Source organism: Micropterus salmoides, unplaced genomic scaffold (genome assembly GCF_014851395.1).
Source record: "Micropterus salmoides isolate LMB-PRFRI ecotype aquatic unplaced genomic scaffold, ASM1485139v1 Ms_hic_scaffold_9, whole genome shotgun sequence".
In the NCBI taxonomy this organism is placed as follows: domain Eukaryota; kingdom Metazoa; phylum Chordata; class Actinopteri; order Centrarchiformes; family Centrarchidae; genus Micropterus; species Micropterus salmoides.
This window is the reverse complement of record NW_024044681.1, coordinates 15,941,845-15,963,836: the sequence shown is the minus strand read 5'-3', so window position 1 is coordinate 15,963,836 and position 21,992 is coordinate 15,941,845. Positions and strand designations below refer to the sequence as shown.

The following is a 21,992-nucleotide window of genomic DNA, read 5'->3' as shown; positions in this document are numbered from 1 at the left end:
AAACATAGAAGCACATAACAAGGTAAGAGAGATGGCCTGCTGCTAGAGGCTCTCACAGAAAACTGTTGGACATCAGGCCTGAAGAGAAAGGGCTCTTTCCTTCTCATTCATTTCACCGGTCGTCTTTCCTGCCTCTCTTTTGCTGAGCGCCCCTCTCTCCTCTCTCATTCTGTCTCTCACCATCTTTACCCCAAGGTAAAATATGACCGTAATCTGTCAATACAGTGTTTTTTCCTCTTTCCTGAAACTAATCTTAAGTTGGAGACAGAAAATGTGCCCCTTTTAGGATCAAATGTGAATGGGAGGAACATTCAGAAGATTTATCTAGGGTGGGTTTTTTTTTTTTTTTAAGAGAAAGTTACAGCTGGCTGAAAAACTGGATCCTGTCCACCCACTTGTCTGCCTCTGCAACCTATATTAATGCATCTGGGGATACTGCAGATCTAGCACCTAGCGCTCTAAAAATACACAGGGATGGTATCACTCAAAGTATTTTACATCCTGCATATCCTGTACTCTTTGTAATTAATGTCAGTTAATCCCCCTCTCTGTCTTTAGACTCAAAGGCTTAGACCTCATTATTCATCTTTCTTTTTTTGTTGTTTGTTTTTTTGCAGGATTTGTGTAGCTCCTGGGGTTTCTCAGAAGTGATAGACTGGCAAGAGAAGTCTGGGGATATCAGAATCTTATTATGAATAACTTCATAAGATAATTGCAGAAATATAGTTTGCAATGCCTTCATTACATTAGATTGTGGTTTTCATGTGTGTCCACAACAGGACCAGCTATAGTAGAACTTAAACACTTTTTATATATATATATATATATATATATATATATATATATATATATATATATATATATATATATATATATATATATATATATATATATATATATTATATATATATATATATATATATATATATATATATATATATATATATATATATATATATATATATATATATATATATATATAAACCTTTCCAAGCTGTTAAAAATGAACGTTAACAAACCAGGAAGAAATGTTTTTAATTCATAGTAATGCTCAAACATCCACATCTTATCATCTTTCCCTCTGCTCCTTCTGCTGTAGGTACTACCTGAAGAACAATATGGAGACGGAGACGTTGTGTTCAGACGAGGATGCCCAGGATCTCCTCAGAGAGAGTCAGATATCTCTGTTGCAGCTCAGCACCATGGAGGTTGCTGCCCAGCTCTCCATGAGAGACTTTGAACTCTTCAGGAACATCGAGTCCACAGAGTATGTAGTTGTTTAACATTTTAATTGGTATGGCTGTTTTGTATGGAAGTTTTCAAAAACGAACCTCATAAACTGTGTTACAGTCAAGACAAAAGATAATGAAACAAGCTCAGACAAGACAATAGGAGGAAATAAAACTACTGGTTGTACATTGAGCACCACAGTAATTAGTCTTTGTACTCTGTTTCAAAAGATCTATTTGAACTTCTTTGTCATGGTTCCCAGGTACGTCGACGACTTGTTTAAGCTAGACTCCTCGATTGGAAGTGGTAATCTGAAAAAGTTTGAGGAGGTGATAAACCAGGAGACCTTTTGGGTCGCCACAGAGATCCTGAAGGAACCCAACGCCCTGAAGAGGATGAAGACCATCAAACACTTCATCAAGATCGCCCTGCACTGCAGAGAGTGCAAGAACTTCAACTCCATGTTCGCTATTATCAGGTGGGCTCGGTGTAGAAACTGTCTTAAGAGGGTATTGGCGTTCTAAATTAAGAATGGTGACACATGTTTTCATCATTTTTGCCTCCTAGTAGTAGCTTCAAAGACAGGATTCTTGTTCTGTGGCGACAGCTAGCATTAACTCCGTCTCCCCTGACAGCTTTTGTGCCACATGAGCTTTGGCCACAATCTCCTTCACCACATCCTCAGGAGAACCTGCCTCACCTCCTTCCCTCTCCCTCCCCCTCCTGCCTGCTCACTGAATCTGCCCTGATTCTCCTAAACCACACAGACGCTGCCTCTGCAGTCTTACAGGGTCCCATAGCAACAGCTACACTTATTGTTTGTTGCTATTGTTAATTCCCTCGGATTCTGTGGTTTGGCTCTAGATGCCTGTAAGACTGAGCTGAGGATGTGTGTACTGTGGCCCTGTTATAGGGGGATAAAACCCTCTTGAGGGTAGGCAAGTTAGTGCTGGTATGGTGTTTTAAGGATGAACTTGGAGATGTGATTGGGTTTGAACCCACCAGTATTTGCATACGTGTGTATTCATGAGCAAGTGTGTCTGGGTTTATGCTGGAAATTACTCACTTACTGTATTCATCTGTTTGTATTTATGAACGCATTTTTAATACTACATTATAATATGTTTATTTATATAGCACCTTTCAAAACAAAAGTACAACAAGCAAAAATTAAATAGAATAAAACATAATACAATAAAATGAGATAAACGACGTATGTTATGTACTGTATTGTCATTGTGCCTTGTTAAACTAAAAAAAACTAGACACAGGGCCTCTCTATTACCTTAGGATGGGATGAAAACACAGGGGCCACCTCAGGACTTTACAATTGCCGTTTTTAATTGGCCTTCGGAGCCCCTTAGGGTATAGGGCAGTTGCCCATTTTGACCGTTCTGTTCTAGGGCCACTTCAGTTTTCCCTATATTTGTTCATCTGTAAAACATCCTAAATTTTTAGACAGGTGACACTATGTCTTATTCAGTAGTGTCTTCTCAGTCTTTGGCAATATCAAAACTAAAAGCAGATTTCTAGGTCCTGCAGCTGTTTCTTATTGATCTAAAAATAACAAACACGCACAAAAAAACTAATTAAATGTGATGCCAGTTTCCAATATATATGCTTTTTAACCAGACCATACCTTTGACAAATGCACTGTGGTTAGATGATAAATCTTTTTTGAATTACACGTGCACTGAAAGTACATTTTTGTTTGAAAAAATTAAAAAGATCAAATAAACAAACCGATAAGAAATATAAGAAGTGTAGATCAATCCTGTAGAACCTTTTAATGAGGGCAGCTCAGCTGGTAAGCTTCCGTTGTGCTTCCTGACTATGATTAATCTAAACTAATTATTTTTATACATACAATAGCAACATTGTGGCCTCATTGCCAGACCATGTCAATGGGACCTGGAGATGATGTCATCTGTCCATGTTTGCTCATTTTCTGCTGCAACACTGTCCCAGTCCCGAGAGTAATTTATTCAAAAACAGCACGTCATGTTCTCTCTGTTGCCTAGCCTGGTTAATTGGACGTTTGTTTTGTAGTGTGCTCTTCGACAGTATCTTTAGTATAAACAATCACTGATGATATTTTCTGCAATATTACAGCATCATGCGTTAAAACTAAATGCATGATGATGCAGTTCTGCAACAGCTATCTCTGTAATATATGTAATATTATTACATCTACAGTGATGCACATTAATATTACAGTTTCTGCAATACAACCTTCTCTCGACTTTCTTTCTTAATGTACCAAGGAGTCTTAGCTGTCCTCTTAGCTGTAACATTGGGTCTTAGATCTGAACTCATATTTTAAGGAGCTGAGCAGTATGGTGATCCTCTGTTCGCTGCTGTAAAAGGCTCTTCAGAACAGAAGAAGTGTCTGACCTCCACGTACCTTGACACTCCTCCCAACAGCAGGAGGTCTTAGCACATATGGCTCTCTGATGCATAACCTGCCTGGTGACAGGGGTATTGCTGGGAGGTGTGTGTGTGTGTGTGTGTGTGTGTGTGTGTGTGTGTGAAAGATTTCATGCAGAAAGTCTGGAAAAACAAACCTGTTCCTACACAAGAGAGAAAAAAGTGAGGGAGACACAGAAAGGTAGTAGCAGCAGTTGAGATGATGAGCGAAAGAGCAAGGGACAGGAACTGGACAGATAATGAAAGACGAGAGCAGAAATAAATGCTGTGTCAGTCATAATTATCAGCTGTCTAAATGAGTCTGCTCAGCGATGACATCGCCTCAAAGGGGCCGCCTTCTCTGGAAAATGGAGACCTTGCTAACTGAAGATAGTTAACTCGAAATGGAGTAATTACTGCCAGTATGGGGTTTTGATTTGGATGGATTGAACATACACACTAAAACGATACTCCTTTCTTCTTTCTCCTCTCCCCTCCTTTCCCTCTTCCCCCTCCCTCATTTCTACCTTCACCCTTCTCCTCCCTTCTTCCCACCATAACCTATTTATCTCTGCCTCCCTGCTTCCTCTCTGCCACCCTCCTTGCGACCCTTTCGTCGCTCACACAGTGGCCTGAACTTGGCACCGGTGGCTCGGCTGCGGAGCTCGTGGGAGAAGTTGCCCAGTAAGTACGAGAAGCTGTTCGGAGACCTGCAGGATGTCTTTGACCCGTCCAGGAACATGGCCAAGTACCGCAACATCCTGAGCAGCCAGAGCATGCAGCCACCCATCATCCCGCTCTTCCCAGTGGTCAAGAAGGACCTCACCTTCTTACATGAAGGTAGATGGCTGTGTGGAAAGCCCAGAATTTTTTTTGCGTGTATTAGCTACTTACATGTGTCAACTGTCTATAAACTTTAAAACACCTAAAATAACTTTTCTCAAGCTTGACATGTCATTTCGTACAGATTAATGTCACCTACTTCCTCTGTGTTGTGAGGAAGGTCAATGTCTGTCACTCAGGAGGTTTACTTCTGCTAAAGGCTTCCCCATATTGCCTTTTTAAGATATCTCACTGAGTCAAGTCAAAAGTACCCAAACAGACTTCTCCTTAAAGGTTTTCTCTTAAAGGGGCAGCCATGATAGGAATTGAAAAGAAAGTTTCCCTAATTGTGCAAGTTTCTTAAAATTCTCAAACGACCCAGCCTGACTCAATATGAAAGTAAGACACCGCTTTGATCTCCTAGAGGAATGACAAGAAAGAGGAGATTTCTACTTTGATATTACTTAGGAATATTGTTGCAAATTGCATCTCCCCTATGTCCCTATAGATAGAGATGGAGAGAGAGAGAGAGAGAGAAAGCTTTTTTTTCTTTTACAGATTTGACAGTTTGTGTGTGTGTGTTTCGTACTTGTGTTTGTCCCCTCAGGCAATGACTCCAGTGTTGATGGTCTTGTGAATTTTGAGAAGCTGAGGATGATCGCCAAGGAGATCAGACATGTGGTGCGGTTGACCTCAGCGAACATGGACCCTGCCCTCATGTTCAGACAGAGGTTGGTTATTTTTGATACGAAGAGGCCTTAAAAGTATAATTTTTACAGATACTGGTCGCTTAAAGCTGTTTCAAATCACCAGTGATAAAATTAAAACCCCTGTGTGGGGCTTTAATTACAGCAGCTACATCACAAAAGTGCCACATCCAAAAATGATCTCTAATAAAGCCAGAAAAGCTAAGAATTTCCAAGGATAATGCCATGAAAATATAAATTTTGGAGCTTTTTATAGAAAATGTCTTGCGAAAGGGAGCCAGAGGGGAATTTTGTGGCTCAGAAAGCTTCACAGAACACAATCCACAGTTAATTTGCATAGTGTTTCAAATTAATTTACTGTCAACAAGTAAGCCTGTTCATAGTGGTGTAGTAAGTGATACCAAATCATCAGCTCCTTTTAAATATATGTAACGCTTCCTGTTTCCGTTCAGTCCAAACTGTCACTTCTCAGAAAGAGGCATGACTGCAGAGAGTCCAGTATAGCAAAGTAGACTGCAGGTTTTTAGAAAGGACAACTTCAATACAGAAGACCACAAATGTGAGCAAAAAGGGGAACCGCTACACCGTTCCTCCACCAGCCAAACGGGATCCTTCGTCAACAGGATCAGGCAGACACTTCAGGTCTGGTTCGATCAATTCCCATTCACTTCCTGTCTAGTTCACAGTTCTTGTTGGTTCGATTGCATAGCTCTGCTGGAATGTAGCCGCAAAAGGACACAAGGCATAGATCGACTGGAAGTGAGGAAGAATTGATGCCAACCGCAGTGTGTAGTTCTATCACTCCGTTTGTGTGTTTATCACAGTCTGTCACTGCTACAGTGCATGATTGCCCCCTGCAGACATTCCCTTCTTACTACAAGCTCAATATGTCAGAGAAGATATTTTTCCCAAGACTTTTTATTTCAGATTAAAAATATTTCCGTCTTATGTATCATATATGACAGTGGTTTTTCAAAAAAACCCAAAAGGTGACGCAACGAGCCTGTTTTCATGAGTGTGTGAAGCACAAGGCCCTAACGTGCACTCTTCAGGTTGATATGGGGAGATGTCATATGTCTGGTGTCGTCCCATCTCCAGTCATTTCCTGTTTGTTTGTTGTGGCATGACCTCTACATAGTCTTGTCCACCCCGACCCCTGAACTTGTCTTTTAAGTCACGCTTCAATCTTCACACCTCTTGCTTGCAGGAAGAAGAGGTGGAAGAGTTTAGGGTAAGTTTGTCCTGGTACCGGTTTCATCCTGTCTCAGTCTGGACCAGCAGAAATTCTATTCACCCTGCATCCCCCACCACCATAAGCTCTGCATGCACTCCCCCCTTACTTTATCTGAGTGTACATGTGTCTGCCTGTGCTTGTGTGTGATTAACCCTTCCATTTGCAGTGCCCATTTACCTGAACCATACTGAAGTCCATCATTGACCCATTAATTGTTTGCCCTGTTCATAAGATTGTATGTTTGAATCATATAGTAGCTTTACATAATACCTAGTGTTTGTTTTTACCAAGATGGTCTAAACACGTTCACATAGACATAGGTAGATGGTAAAGAAGATTGTCTAAAATTTCTGGCATTTACTGTAAATTCAAGTTCAGATTTATTGTCATTCATTCATACAAGGATACAGGGCAAGAAAAGAGATAGAACCTAAAATAACACAATTCTATTGACTAAACAATCAACAATTAAGCAAGTCCCAGAAAGTCCTGGTGTGTACATACCATAGTACATATTAGATAATGAAATTAAAATGATAAAAGTAAAACAGCTTACAACCCCTATCAAACAATCTCAAAGTCCATTCAGTATCTGCTCTAGAGCTTTTGATGATATCACATAATGTTCATCAGCAGTTTTCAAATTATATGAGCACTTTGAGGACGTCTCTTCCATGTTGGCTTAAAATTTGAAGTTCAAAGTAAATTTTGGACATTGGAAACAGTTGTTGAACAGAGATGAACAGCTACTAAATGGACTAAGATCATCAACTTTTAAATCAACATAGACAAGAAGTCCTTGAAGTGCTCAAGGGGAAAAAAGAAAGGTTTGAACATGTCACTGCTTGGCAAAGTAAAACAAAACGTGACAAATATTAACCGATGCTGTTTGACTCAGGTTTGGTGTTTGTTCATATCTGCATCCTGCCATAATATTCCCCATATCGAATCTTGTGCATCTTTTGTTTCCTAACCCTTTTTGCGTCCATCTGACAGAATGTTCTGCTGTTCTGTACTGTGATAGCATGGCACACCAGCAAGAGCTGCCTCCCTCCCAGTTGCATGGTCCTATTTCAAAATGCTATGCTACAACACAAAGACAGATGTACAGATTTTATAGTAGAAGGGGTATTTGATAAAGTAGCCTATTTTATTGGTGATTGTGCTGATTGCAGTGTACCGTTCTCTCCTTCTCTCCATCAATCTGCCTTTCTATACTTCCACATGCATTTCTTTTGTTCGTGTCATATCATCTTCATTTTTCTCCCTCATCTTTCATCTTGTGCTCATTATCAACACTTCATTTCTCTCACCTCTTTGAAATCCCTCCACATCTCATTATCTATCTTTAACACTCCCTACTTCCTCCCATTTCTTTCTTCTCCTTTATATTCTTCCTCTCATCTCCTGTTCTTCTATATGTCCTCATTATCCTCCTCCCTTTCCTTCCTTCCCTCCTCTTCCTCCCTCTCTCTAACCCCTCATTAGGTCTTTGAGTCAGGGCAGCACCAACTCCAACATGCTGGATGTGCAGGGCGGCGCCCATAAAAAGCGAGTACGTCGCAGCTCGCTTCTCAACGCCAAGAAGCTGTACGAAGACGCTCAGATGGCCAGAAAGGTGAAGCAGTACCTGTCCAACCTGACGGTGGAGATTGACGAGGAGAAACACCAAATCATGTCCCTGCAGTGTGAACCGTCCTACAGCACCTGTGAGTAACGTGCAAACTACTTTACTAAGTTATCAGTTTATATTTATTCATCAGTACCTTTATTGGTGAGAGAGAGAGAGAGATATCTATCCTTCTATCTATCTATCTCTATATCTTTCTATGTCAGTAGAAAATAAACCCTTTAACCCTCAATATACCTGGTACACAGACAAATATGAGTAAAAAGTACAAATAAATCATTGCATACATTTGAGTTGAACTTTTAGGTATTTTGGTACAGCTGAAAATATTTTCAGGTTTTAACTGTAGGAAATGTTATGCTGGACATGGACAAAGAGGGTATATATATATATATATATGAGAGAGAGAGAGATCTGACAGTGTGTACTGTACACACGTTCTATTTGTGTTATTGGCTTGCACTGCCACCTAGTGTATTTGCAAATCTCTTGCAGAAAATAACAGGAATTAATTGATAGATCACTGCATTATTTATGTTTTGTATCATCCAAATCCTCTGTAGAACAAAAAAAATAACTGAAATGTGAATTCTTTAAAGTGACAATGCGTCATTGTGCTGAAATTACTTTTTTGTTCATCTGAATTGTATCAGTGTGTCATTGGTTCATCACAGCTGTGAGAGAATTAGTATTTGACCATAATATTAATCAAATCCTCCCTCTTTTTATAACTGTGTGACGGTGCCAAGGAATACCAGTATGCTAACGTGATACCTTTATCAGTTTTGAATGTCATAATCTTGTATCTGATTAACTGCAAAACAGATCTAATGTATGTTTTCTACTTGGTTCTGGAAAGTCTTGAAACATTTGAAAAATGTGATATGAGTTTTATAATCAAATCTAGGTGGTTCTTGAAAGGTTTCTTAGTTCTCACCCTTGCTGCCCTATGTTGTATTTATATAATTAATATTTGTTTATTTGTTTTGACTAACATTTCCTTGCCATTAACATACCTCACACAGAATAGCTGAACTTAACAGAAAGAGTTTAGTCAGTGAAAAAGTTGGTAGATGTTTTTAAGTAATTGCATTATGTTTAAACACTGTTGTCTTCTTCCTGTGGTTTTAGTGTCAAAGAACTTGAATGAGAGACGATCCACCAAGTCGGACATGTCTCCGGTGTCTCTGCGGTCAACTCTGCCCTCTGGGAAAACACAAAACAGGGTCTCACAAGTCCTTCAGGTCCAGGTCCCACTTAACCCTCTACGAAAGAAGAGCACTGCCAAGGACATAGGCACACTTAGTTAGTACACCTGCACTTCACTGTATATCATAATTATGCACCTTGTGTTGTCATGGGTTACTTCTTAATGCCTCCTTCTATTCAGAATTTATTTACTTTTCTGTAACCGTTATCTCTCTTTTGTCTTCTCCAGACTCAAACTCTCCCCAGGTAGTGAAGAAACCTCCAGTGAACTCGACAGATGACACCATCTCCATCCTCTCCTCTCTCCACTCCAGCCCCACGGTGTCGCCGCAGGGCTCCCCACGCAAAGGTGTGATACAGAAACCTTTTCAACCTGTATGTTTTTATCCAGGGGAGGTTAGTTGAGGTCAACAAGAGGCCCAGAGTAGACTTAGTTAAACAGTCACCTCCAAGCAGACTTACTCATTTCATACTTTTCTTTCCTTGAAAATTATAGAATTGCACAGGATATTAGATTTATGTTTTTTGTTTTGTTTTTTTGCTATAAATAGTAACTGGGATAGCCTTTTAGGCATCCTTTGACTGACATACCTAACTATCCTCTTGTTTCAAGTTAAATAATAAGCCCTTCTTTTCATCTCTAACTTCAGCTTTCCTTCTGCCTTTTCAGTAGGAGGCATGGCCAAGTCCCAGAACTGCAGCCACATGAACTTGTCGGGATCTTCATCATCACTGACCAGCGACGCCAGCACGAAGGCCGGCAATGTCAGCTTGCGCAGCTATGGCATAGGTGGGACTCTCCTACACAAGAGGATCCTACTGATGACCAGGCAGCACAGCCGAGAGAGTAGCAGGGAGAGAAAGAATGAGGCAGAGGAGGAGAAGGAGGAGAAAAGAAGTGAAGTGGAAAAGGAGATAGAGGAGATGACGCAGGAGGCAGTTCAGAGAGGCTTGTTTTCTTCAGAGCAAAGGAGAGGGAGATCCAGGGGGCAGAACCACCAGGGTGCACAGAAAGATGCAGGGCTAATGTTACAGAGGGTAAGACCAGGAAGCCCTACGGATAAGCAAGGGGTGCATCCCATGTTCCACACTGGGTCTCCTCCCAGTCTGCCTGGGTGGGGACCCTTGACTCTATCACCTCTCTCCCAGCCCCAGTTAATGAGACCCAAACCCCCAGAGTCCCCCATCACGACGAGGCTGATGTCACCATTCAGGATACTGAGGAAAAGGAGTCAGTCAAGAGAGAGACTGATGGCAGTCAGGCCGCATTTGCTTGGTAGGGAGGGAGCGGGAGAGGTTGTGCCCCCCTCGCCTCAGGATGAGAGACAAGGACAGGCAGAGAAGAGAGCCAGGAGGTCGGGCAGCCCCAACCCCTTCCTTTGGCTCTGCAGGGACAGACACACCAGGAGAAAGACTGTCTGACAGAGACAGTAACTGACTGATTCACCTATTTGCTGAGTAAACAGCAGTGAATTGGAGATAAAATGGGAGGTTGATGATCGATTACGTTTCTAGAGGATCCATCACACGCCTCTTAAATTAATGCCGCCACATTTAATTTTGGAACCACAAAAGCGAGTGTTAGTTGAGAGAAAAGAGTCTCATATCCACCATGAGTTGAACAGTAGAAAGTGAGAGACTTTTTTTTTTTACATTGAACCGTCAAAGCAGATAGAGAAAAGGCAGACCTTGTTTGAGCTAGTAACGGCAAAGCCATTTCAATTTGTTCTGAGTTCTCGCAGCACTTCTTTGTTCGTGGGTGTAATGTAGCAAAATATATCATTGTGAAAGCAGAAAGTTTATTTACCTTAACTTTTTAATCCCAACATTAAGGAAATTGTGTCAGTATGAAACATTCTTCACTTGTTTTCCGATTTTGAAATGCATTTAAACAAAAAAAAGATGCATTTGTCTATCCTTTCTTTGTTGATGTAGTGTAGGTTTTGAATGTGATGTGTGTTAAGTACTGTACATGGATTCCTACTGGATTAAAAGTGTTATTTTAACTATTTGATATTAAAAAGGGCACCAAAATTTCAGATTGTCTCCCGATATTCTCAACTCAGTGTGGATTTTAGTGTTTTGTCATCTCCTGGGTGCAGGGTGACTTGAAGTGCAGTGGTTGTCAAACGTTCCCTAAAAAAACTTGCTCCCATGTTCAAATGTAAACAAATGCCCTCTCCTCTTTTCTGTCCAGGTTACACCCTTCTACCGGCTGGTAAAGCAGACAACCTGTCGGACTCAAGTCACAGCGAGATCTCCTCCCGCTCCAGTATCTGTTCAGTTGACTCCGTGCCGGCTCCCGGGCTTGACGACAGGTGTAATAGCAACAACAGGAACTGTGCTACTACTGCTATTAGTACTACTACATTGGCTGCTGCTGTTGCTGAGAGCACAGTGGCAACGCATGCACACTTAAATGCTGATTACAACCAGCCCAGCACAAGGTAATTCACTTCAGTTCAGCTCATTTTGCTCATTTGAAAAGAGTGTTAAACATAAACTATGTTTTTAAGTGCTTTAAAAAAAGTGTTTTTTGCAATGTCAAGATAAACATAATACAATCACTGTGTTTACAGTGGGTACGGAAAGTATTCAGACCCCTTTAAATTTTTCACTCTTTGTTTCATTGCAGCCATTTTCCAAAAATCAAAAAAGTTCATTTTATTTCTCAGTAATGTACACTCAGCACCCCATCTTGACAGAAAAAAACAGAAATGTAGAAATTTTTGCAAATGTATTAAAAAAGAAAAACTGAAATATCACATGGTCATAAGTATTCAGACCCTTTGCTCAGTATTTAGTAGAAGCACCCTTTTGATCTAATACAGCCATGAGTCGTTTTGGGAAAGATGCAACAAGTTTTTCACATCTGGATTTGGGTATCCTCTGCCATTCCTCCTTGCAGATCCTCTCCAGTTCTGTCAGGTTGGATGGTAAACGTTGGTGGACAGCAATTTTCAGGTCTCTCCAGAGATGCTCAATTGGGTTTAAGTCAGGGCTCTGGCTGGGCCATTCAAGAACAGCCACGGAGTTGTTGTGAAGCCACTCCTTTGTTATTTTAGCGGTGTGCTTAGGGTCATTGTCTTGTTGGAAGGTAAACCTTCGGCCCAGTCTGAGGTCCAGAGCACTCTGGAAAAGGTTTTCGTCCAGGATATCCCTGTACTTGGCCGCATTCATCTTTCCCTCGATTGCAACCAGTCGTCCTGTCCCTGCAGCTGAAAAACACCCCCACAGCATGATGCTGCCACCACCATGCTTCACTGTTGAGACTGTATTGGACAGGTGATGAGCAGTGCCTGGTTTTCTCCACACATACCGCTTAGAATTAAGGCCAAAAAGTTCTATCTTGGTCTCATCAGTCTCATCAGGTGTTTTTTAGCAAACTCCATGCAGGCTTTCATGTGTCTTGCACTGAGGAGAGGCTTCCGTCGGGCCACTCTGCCATAAAGCCCCGACTGGTGGATTGCTGCAGTGATGGTTGACTTACTACAACTTTCTCCCATCTCCCGACTGCATCTCTGGAGCTCAGCCACAGTGACCTTTGGGTTCTTCTTTACCTCTCTCACCAAGGCTCTTCTCCCCCGATAGCTCAGTTTGGCCGGACGGCCAGCTCTAGGAAGGGTTCTGGTCGTCCCAAACGTCTTCCATTAGAGGATTATGGAGGCCACTGTGCTCTTAGGAACCTTAAGTGCAGCAGAAATTTTTTTGTAACCTTGGCCAGATCTGTGCCTTGCCACAATTCTGTCTCTGAGCTCTTCAGGCAGTTCCTTTGACCTCATGATTCTCATTTGCTCTGACATGCACTGTGAGCTGTAAGGTCTTATATAGACAGGTGTGTGGCTTTCCTAATCAAGTCCAATCAGTATAATCAAACACAGCTGGACTCAAATGAAGGTGTAGAACCATCTCAAGGATGATCAGAAGAAATAGACAGCACCTGAGTTAAATATGAGTGTCACGGCAAAGGGTCTGAACACTTATGACCATGTGATATTTCAGTTTTTCTTTTTTAATAAATTTGTCAATGTCAAGATGGCGTGCTGAGTGTACATTACTGAGAAATAAAATGAACTTTTTTGATTTTTGGAAAATGGCTGCAATGAAACAAAGAGTGAAAAATTTAAAGGGGTCTGAATACTTTCCGTACCCACTGTATATGCACTCAAGTCACAGGGTTACAGTGAGCTTTTGCCTACAAACAGTTGATGTAAGTGAGATACACGGTTTCTCTCTGGACTGAACTGAGATTACTGGACGACCTGCAAGTTCAGTAAAACAGTAGATAATTAGGATTTATGCATTACGAATGGGATTAAAAGCACTCACTAGCTCAGCATTATCACCCCTCCTCCCTTTACAGAAATAAATCTCGTCCGAATAGGGCTAAACTAACCTAAGGACATAAGATTTTGGGCCTCTTTTCAAGATGGACTTTTCATTTTGTAGTGTACAGATCCAATCTTCCAAACTTCTTAATTTGTTTATCAGGATCCTCGTTAGCACACATCATACCCACACCTTGTTATGAGAGCAAATAACTTTTTCACAGCCATGACTCAAGCCTCAAACCACGGGGATGCACTCACACACAAACACTTAATCATCAGAAACCTTCCCAACAGCCAACATGAGTAAAAATAAATAAATAAATAAAAATGCACGTCACGTACATGGCCTGCTACCTCAAGCCACTCTTCCATTTCCTCACCCAGCTGGATTCCAATTATGTCCTTTCCTCGTTAAAACTCTGAACAGGAAGTCGTAAAACTCTGCAGGTTTTTATTAGCATCCCACATTTACTGCCCTCTGCTCTCCTCTTCTCCGTTAACAGCGTATCGGTTTTAACGCAGGCGGCTTTTCAATCTGGCCGAGTAAACAACACACCTTTTTTATTGTCTGCTGTTTGTTTATTGTTCCTCCATGATCAGGCCATTCTGTCTAACAAAATGGAGGCTATAAAACATCGCTGGATAAAATAATCTGTCTGCTTCTCTGATATTATATTACCACCGCAGCCTTGCCGCGTAACACCGGCCTGTTTTATGAAATATGGCTCAGTTTCATTGAGTGGCTTGTTTGTCCTGTAAAACCGTGTGAGTGAATCAAACTGCTGCTTTATGAAAAGCCAGACATAGTCTATCTATCATGCAGGAATCCTTGTCAAATTTTTTTGTTGTCATTTTGTAAAGAGCAAGTGGACAGATGAGGTATTAACTTTAAAGGCTGAACATTCACAGTAACTGTATTTTTACAGGTAAAACAACAAAAAACATTTAAAAAAATCTGTATAGTAATTCATCTTGTGACATTTTGGTTGAAAGTTGAAAAGAGGCAACGCGGATCATCTGTGTGAAACTGAACTTTATCCTACTTTCATTTGTTGGTGTTTTGACTCTCTGGCCTCCAGCCAACAGCTTTTTATAGTTATTTACCCTCCTCCTTTGCTCGCTTTTCTTTATCAGTTAATTTCAGTATGACTTGCCTCCAACTTTACCACCACTCAACAGTTTGTTGTAATCTTGTGCTACACAGTTTTCACTTCCCCTCTCTCTGTTTCTTTCTTTCTTTTATAGTTTTAGGCTTGGTACATGTACACTGCCTCTACTTCTCACCAGGTCTCAGTACTCTGACACAGAATTAACTATATATTTAATATTATCCTTGGTTTGAATCTTACCCAGGCTATTTTATTTAACACTGAAAGTATTGATGTAAATATGCTAATACATACACAACACAAACACCTGTTGATTATTTCACACTCTTTTGTCTACAGTAGTTCCACGTCGTTGGCCCGAGGATACGTAGCAAGAGCCTCCACCTTCACCTCCTCCACCTCAACGGAGGAGCTGACCCCGGACCACACCTCTCTGGACTCAGTTGTTGACAGCGGCCGTGGAAGCTGGACGTCCTGCTCCTCCAACTCCCACGACTCCTTCCAGAGCCTCCCCGCCTCCTCCTGCCGGCCCTGGGACCACGGCATCCACGGGCATCCGCTTTCCCTCCCACACACGCACCTTGGTGGCTTCAAGCACACGCAGCTGGCCGGGCCGATAGCGGAGGTCGAGACAGCCGGCGGGCACTCGTGGGCGAACGAGGACGCCGCCAAGCAGCACTCCAGAAACTCCAGCTCGGATCTGTCCAATCAGTCCCGGCAGAGCTGGGCGTCGTCCAGCTCGCTGTCGGACACCTACGAGGGGAATTACGGGACGATAAAGCGTCGAAACACCTCGGAGCAGCCCTCCTCACCATCCAACGAGGAAGGAGGGCAAAGCACAGACCCTGTCTACAAAACGGTGACGTCAAGCACAGAGAAGGGCCTGATAGGTGAGGGGTCAGGAGTTTGATTCCCTGTAAACACAGTGTGACAGCGGTCAACTCTGTCGCTACGTGTGTGAGCGTATGTTTAGGGGGCGTGTGATTGTGTGGATAGTTACATTAGAAAATAGTCTTCCCCACTTAAGGATTTGTTTGTGAAGCTATTCTGTGCTTCACAACACATCAACACATCAGATTGTGCTAAAGCTCTCTTCGTAATGAATATCAAGATGGCTGTCTTTAGATGAGACTTGCATGCAGTAAATTAAGTTAAGTCTGCTGTTGATTTAGTTGAATTACTGCAGCTTTCTGTTGCTTGACTTGCTGTTACCATTTAGTGAACAGCAGGCAAACGCTGCACTTTGGCATTTCATAGATCCCAAACAGATCTCATTGTTGTCACTGTTGGCTCTCCGGAGCATCCTGATCAGCTGTACGCTTGTCTTTTGCTTTTGGACCTCTTTAGTTTTATGAGGATAACAAAACTCTCTTTGATTTTGATTTTAGAATTTTTTTAAGTTGTAGAGGAGGAGTTAAGAAAGTGTTATGTCCACTGCCAAAACAATTAGTCAATGAATCTACTAGTAGACAAAAATTTTACATTTACGTCTACTCTTGGCTTCCAGCTTCTCAAATGTGAGGATTTGCTCTGCTTTACGTCTCTTATAAATTTAATAGCTTTATGTTTTGGACTGTTGGTCAGACAAAACAAATAATCTGAAAACATCACCTCGGGCTCTGGTAGAATAATGTCAGGTTTCACTATTTCTTAATGTTTTAAGATCCAAACGATTGATCAATTAATCCGGTAAATAAATGACATATAATTGATTTATGAAAGTAATCATCAGTTGCAGCTCTAGTTCTGTCTGTATGAGCTGAAGCCATCCATCTCATTGGTTGTATATTTTTCTTATAATTTTCAACACATTTTGGCGCATGTATAGTTGTGTATTGTGTTTGTGAAACATCACATTGATTTTATTTTTCCATCATTTTCTTTTGTTTCCCCCCCACCCCTGCCTCACACAACTCCCGGCACACCTCCTTTTCCGACAACTTCTTCACCCCCCTCACTCCTCATCCCTCACTCCCCTCCTTCTTTGCTCCATCCCTCCTTTCTATTTTTTTCTTTTATCTACACCTCCATCTAGTGTACTGTGTCACCTCCCCCGCCATGGATGAGCGTTACCGAGCTCCTCCTCCCACCCCTCCAGGCTACCAGGGTCTGGCTCTGGGGGATCTCAGCCTCACAGACGGAGTAGTAGGTGGGCCAGGAGGTCTCCTCCCCAGGCCTCCACACCTCAGACCTCCAGACTACAGTGTGGCCCTGCAGAGGAGCAAACTCCTGCAGAGCCCTGGAGTGGCCGGCGGTCTGGCTGAGGCACGGAGGCTGGCTGCTAACCATCACCTCCACCATCAAGAGGCCCGGAATGCCGCCGCCATGCAGGGCCACTCCAGACCGCCCAGCATGTGTCTCCCACCGCAGGATCTGGCTGATAGTGAGGATGGTACGTCCCCCAAGACAATGACATGATAGAGCAGCACTCATTTTCAGAGTTCGACGATGTTTCAAAGAGTAGTCATAGAAAAAAAACTATTGGTTCCCTTACTTACACAATACACGCCTCTACTAAACATATCTCTTAGTTCATTTACATGACAGTTGCAGGTTGTTGGACCCTGATATTAAATGACCACAAGCTTACAAAAATGCACAAAAACAGAAAGTAAAAGAACTTCTCCATGATTTAAAAAAAAAAAAATCCCTCTCTTTAACTTGTCACTCCATTAAGGATTAATTCATATAAAACGACACATTCAAGTTCATGTCTGTGCTCTCAGATAGTTTCATACAATATCACCAAGGATCATCTTTATGTTGCAAAATAAAACATAAAGTGTGTAAATTATGTAAATGAGACTTAAGAAAAAAATTATAACAGTGAAATTTGGATTTTAAGAGTTCCACCTGCAATGCGTTCCTGAAGTAACTTATTTTGTTTTTTGGGACATTCTTAAAGTGAGTCTGGTGCATAAGTGTAAGAAGATAAATAATTCTAGGCTATATCGTCCATACGGGTTTCGATTATACTTTCACAGTCTGGCCTGAGAGGTGAAACAGATACTGAGTTTAATTCTGGCATTTGGAAGTCTTTAAAAGTCTAAAATTTAGCGCTTAGGAACCTGTCGACTCCCTGCCAAACTTTGTCCTCTCTTCTCTATTCCAGATGAACAAGTGTCAGCGGTGTAAGGACATGGACGTCGCACACAGATATTCTCACACGGGCCAAGTCGTGGTGATCAGGCTTTGGACTAAGCTAGCAGCCTGCCATCACCACGTATCAGAGCACATTCTCCTGTGTGATCAGAGCTGTGGGTCATGTGACCACTCTCCATCTCCCAGAACTCTTACAGCCATCTCTTTTTAAACCCATTTTACAAAACATAGAAGAAAAGAAAGATACTTTTTAAAAACTCTTGAACAAAGCAGAAAGAGGCGGCGTGATGGTGTCGCATCACCGTAGACGGATGTTTTTTTTTTTTTTTAAAAAAGGACAAATAGTAGAAAGAATAACGACGTCTTGTGAGAAGAAATTGGCCTCTTTGGAAACAGACCACCATGTACCTCCATTTTGAGTTTCAAGCTCTCTTGTCTAAAGCTGTTTCACATGGTTTTTACACTTTTAACATGTACAGTGAATTTTTTTTTTCCCTCTTCCTTTCAACTTTTATATGAGAATAATGAGGAGGAGCAGACAAAGGGACACAAAGGTGCAGTCAGTAGTGTGCAAGTATTACGACGAACATTAGCTCGTAGGGGATTTTTTTTTTTCTTTGTTTGTTCTGCTGTTTTTGTTTGTCGTCAGCTTTCAGCTCGAAATAAGATGAATGTAGATGAATATGATTCAAGAAAAAAAAAAACTGATTTTGAGATTTCTCCAACAAAGAAAAGGAAAAAAAGGTCTAATGGGCCTCCATCAAACCCTGGCACTGATGATGCACATTTACATAATTAACTTCAGTTCCCACACAACGAACCAAATGCACAGCAAAACAAACTTTATTAATCCCAATACTGATATATAATACAGAGCCCCTCTGCATATTTTCCACTCCTCTTTCTAAAAGAGAAATGACACTCCTAAAGTAAGAGAGAGCACATCTGTTTGTGTGTACCACTTATTGGACTTTGTTATAGGGAAAAGAACAGCTTCTCCAGCAGTTCTGTGTCTTCATGTCGTGCTCTCCGCCACCCGGCCACCTCTCTTATTGCTCGTTCAGTCTGACGCGAGGTACTTTAGCGGCATGCTGCCTCCTGGATGTTGTGTAAAAACTGTATTATAACTCGTTTTTAATGAGCTGAAGAACAAACGCATCGCTGCTTCCTGTAGAGTAAAAACGCGTGTCATCATTCTATTGCAGCAGCTACAATAAAACAATAAATTAGCACTGTGCTGTCGCACAACGTGCATGCATATACGCACACACACACACACACACAATAAATCAGTGTTTACACCGACGCTTACATGTTTTGTTTACAGTGTTTATTAGACTAGTCGTCTATTGAATTACAAGCTGAAATGTTGAAGTATAATGCTCCAGGTTCATTTGACCTTGTAAATTTGTTTATAATGCAGCAGGAATATGAGACGCAGCATAAAATTTGACCATGTGCTCACAGTGTACACCTCATATCGGGTTTTTGCTTCTTATTTAAAAGGACAAACAACAAAACAAGTCCACAGATGATGTATTTTAACGCCTGGCTTCCATCTCCATTCTCCATGTTCATAGTAAATTTTGTAGAATATTTAAAGGCTTTGCTTAAAAATTGTTTATTTGTATTGAAAACTGAAGTAAATTTGTACATTCTGAGTAATGTTTTTGGAAACAGAAAAATAGTTTTTAATTGTGTTTTATCTGCAATGCAGCAGGGGTGTAACTGGAATTAGGCTTTTTCTTCTTTTGCGGTCTGTCTCGCGCTCTGTGATGCTTCTTTTGTATCGTTTTGCCACACAAAGACTTGAAATGATTAATGCTAATATATACATGGCATATATATGAATTTATACATATATATTTTTGTCGTTTCTTTGCCATAAATTAATGTTAACTGATCATGTATAGATGAGAGAAGAGAGTCCTCTATAAAGGCTATTTTTGAATATTTTGTTATAAGAAATAATCCAAGGTTTCGATTGCCCTGTTTCTGTCTTCGGGCAGGAGTCTTGTTGTAGTTCATGACTTGTTTTCTCCCCTCACACGCTTCACACTTGTTGGTGCCATTTCTGCTCTGTATATAATTCTAATTGCTGCTGTGTTTTGGGATACGACTGTGTGTCTTCACTGTTGAGTCTGGGCTTACAGCACATAAAGAAAAGAAGTTATTTTATGTAAAAGTCCCTCTTAGTTTGCAGCTTTAATTTGCTCCTGTGCCATTTGTTTCATGACACAAGGGGACATCATTCAAACTCTGTCTCGATGATTGAGAGGAGTTTGTAGATGCTATTGTGTGTGTTTGAACTGAAACAGAACAAGCCCTGCCATGACGCCATGTGTAGTAGTATAGTTTCCCCCCTCTGCCTCTCTCTCAACCCTGTCAGCTCAGCTGGACTTTAAACTTTCTCCGCACTGTACTCGTCTGATGGATTTCACTGTATCCACTGTGACCCTCATTCTAGTCCCTTTTTCCATTTTAAAACAATCTCCATAGAAGAAACTTTTAAACAAACTGAGTCAGAAAGTGACACTTTTTTTGACAACTATTTTTTTGCACAGCTGTATTCCTCAGATTCTAAACCATAAATCAGTATTAATGTTCAGCATGGATAATTAAACAGATATTGGCAAATACTCCTTCCAAGAGTTGGCCCAGATGTTTTGTAATGAACGGCACAGAAATCAGAGGAAAAGCTATATATTTTTACCTGCTTTCAAATGTTTGTTTGACAGCTAAACATCGAGCAACAGTTTTGGTTTTTCTATAAAATTATTGTTCGGGATTTTAGTCTTTCCATCAATGTTGTTTCCTAGCTAAAGAGGAGTTTGTTTTATTCCTCACACATGCTCTATAAGCACTCCAAAATGCTACTTCTTTTTCTTTAAAGGCTAAAGTTCATATAGTTGTTACCCGCTCTTCTCCTGCTCTACATACAATTAGGTGTGTTTTCATGGAGGATCTGGCAGTGAGCAGCTCTTGGCACTGTGAACACAATATGTCAGTGTTTTTAACAGAAAACTGGAGAGGATAAACTTCACCTCTCCCACAGATTGATGAAAATATCATCAATCATCATGTCCTGCTATGTTACCTGGAATGCAATAAGAGAGATGTGAATGTGTTTTTATGTAGACATCTTTTGGCATTACAGCAGAAATGCACAACAATAAGCTTATATGTGGTGAGTGTGCTGCACAATCTGTACAAAGAGGTATTAACTTGGTCTGTGGCTTCAAGTTTGCTTTCGTCTCACACTTCTCATAGCTGTTGTAACTTATGTCTTTTAGAAAGACAAAATGATTTTGCTCGTATGCTTTTTATGTATTTTTTTACGAGTGACTGTAAATAGTTGTTATATTTTTGTTTAAGAGAATGTTTAAAAAGGAAAAAATACCTTTTATTTCTCCAAGTCTACTGATATGAATTTGGAAAATGAATAAAATGTTAAAAAAAACAATTTGTGTCTTTATTCGTAGTTGATACTTAACAATAGGTCCAGACTGAAATAGCTGAACAAATTATTGGAGTGATTGCCTTGCATTTTTTTTGTAGACATTGATGGTTTCCAGAGGATGAATCCATCCTGACTTTGGAGATCACCTGACTTTTTCTCTAGCGCCATCATGAGATTCACATTTGTGATTTGAAATTAAATGTGATGGATTGCTATGAAATTTGGTACAACACATTCATGTTCCCCTCATAATGAATTGTAACTAATATCTCTTAACCTTTCATCTATCACCATCATCAGGTCTAAATTTGAATTTATCCAGTCTTTTGCTTTTTAACCAAATACAGTTACATTTATTAAACTATAGACATCAGCTGCAGCCGTACTTCATATTTAATGCTAATTAGTAAATGCTAGCATGCAAACACTCCAAAGGTGGTGAACATGGTAGACATTATACCTGCCAAACATCAACATGTTAGCTTTGTCATTGTGATCATGTCAGAACAGCCTCACAGATCTGCAGCCAAATGTGTCCCAGTTTGAAGCTAGATGTGTTGTTGTCTTTTGACCTGAAACTATCAGGAGGCCTGTGGCCTCTTTGTTGCCATTTTGTCAAGAACACAGCAAGCGTTTTTGGTGTCGAATGCACTTTCTGATACTTTTGACCAGCAAATCTTCACACAAAAAAAGAGAAAGCACCTAATCTGTCCTCACTGCGTCCTCGCGCTCTCTCCGCATTCTGCTCCATT

The 21,992-nt window shown here is 40.9% G+C and overlaps 1 protein-coding gene across 12 annotated transcripts in view; it reads left to right on the top strand.

Moving 5' to 3' along the window:
• Positions 1-21,240, top strand: part of rapgef6 (Rap guanine nucleotide exchange factor (GEF) 6) — a 159,728-nt gene extending 138,488 nt beyond the window's left edge. For 7 of the 12 annotated variants that reach the window (XM_038707574.1, XM_038707571.1, XM_038707576.1 and 4 more), the window contains 13 exons: positions 1,100-1,267; positions 1,493-1,708; positions 4,265-4,476; positions 5,066-5,189; positions 6,373-6,396; positions 7,888-8,108; positions 9,161-9,334; positions 9,468-9,587; positions 9,909-10,028; positions 11,436-11,685; positions 15,018-15,568; positions 16,714-17,070; positions 17,791-21,240. In XM_038707574.1, the coding sequence (XP_038563502.1) occupies positions 1,100-1,267; positions 1,493-1,708; positions 4,265-4,476; positions 5,066-5,189; positions 6,373-6,396; positions 7,888-8,108; positions 9,161-9,334; positions 9,468-9,587; positions 9,909-10,028; positions 11,436-11,685; positions 15,018-15,568; positions 16,714-17,070; positions 17,791-17,813 (2,560 nt within the window). In that variant the 3' untranslated portion in view covers positions 17,814-21,240. The remainder of the gene's footprint in view (positions 1-1,099; positions 1,268-1,492; positions 1,709-4,264; positions 4,477-5,065; positions 5,190-6,372; positions 6,397-7,887; positions 8,109-9,160; positions 9,335-9,467; positions 9,588-9,908; positions 10,029-11,435; positions 11,686-15,017; positions 15,569-16,713; positions 17,071-17,790) is intronic. The other 5 variants (XM_038707575.1, XM_038707573.1, XM_038707570.1 and 2 more) reach the window with 4 other exon arrangements.
• Positions 21,241-21,992: the final 752 nt, after the last annotated feature.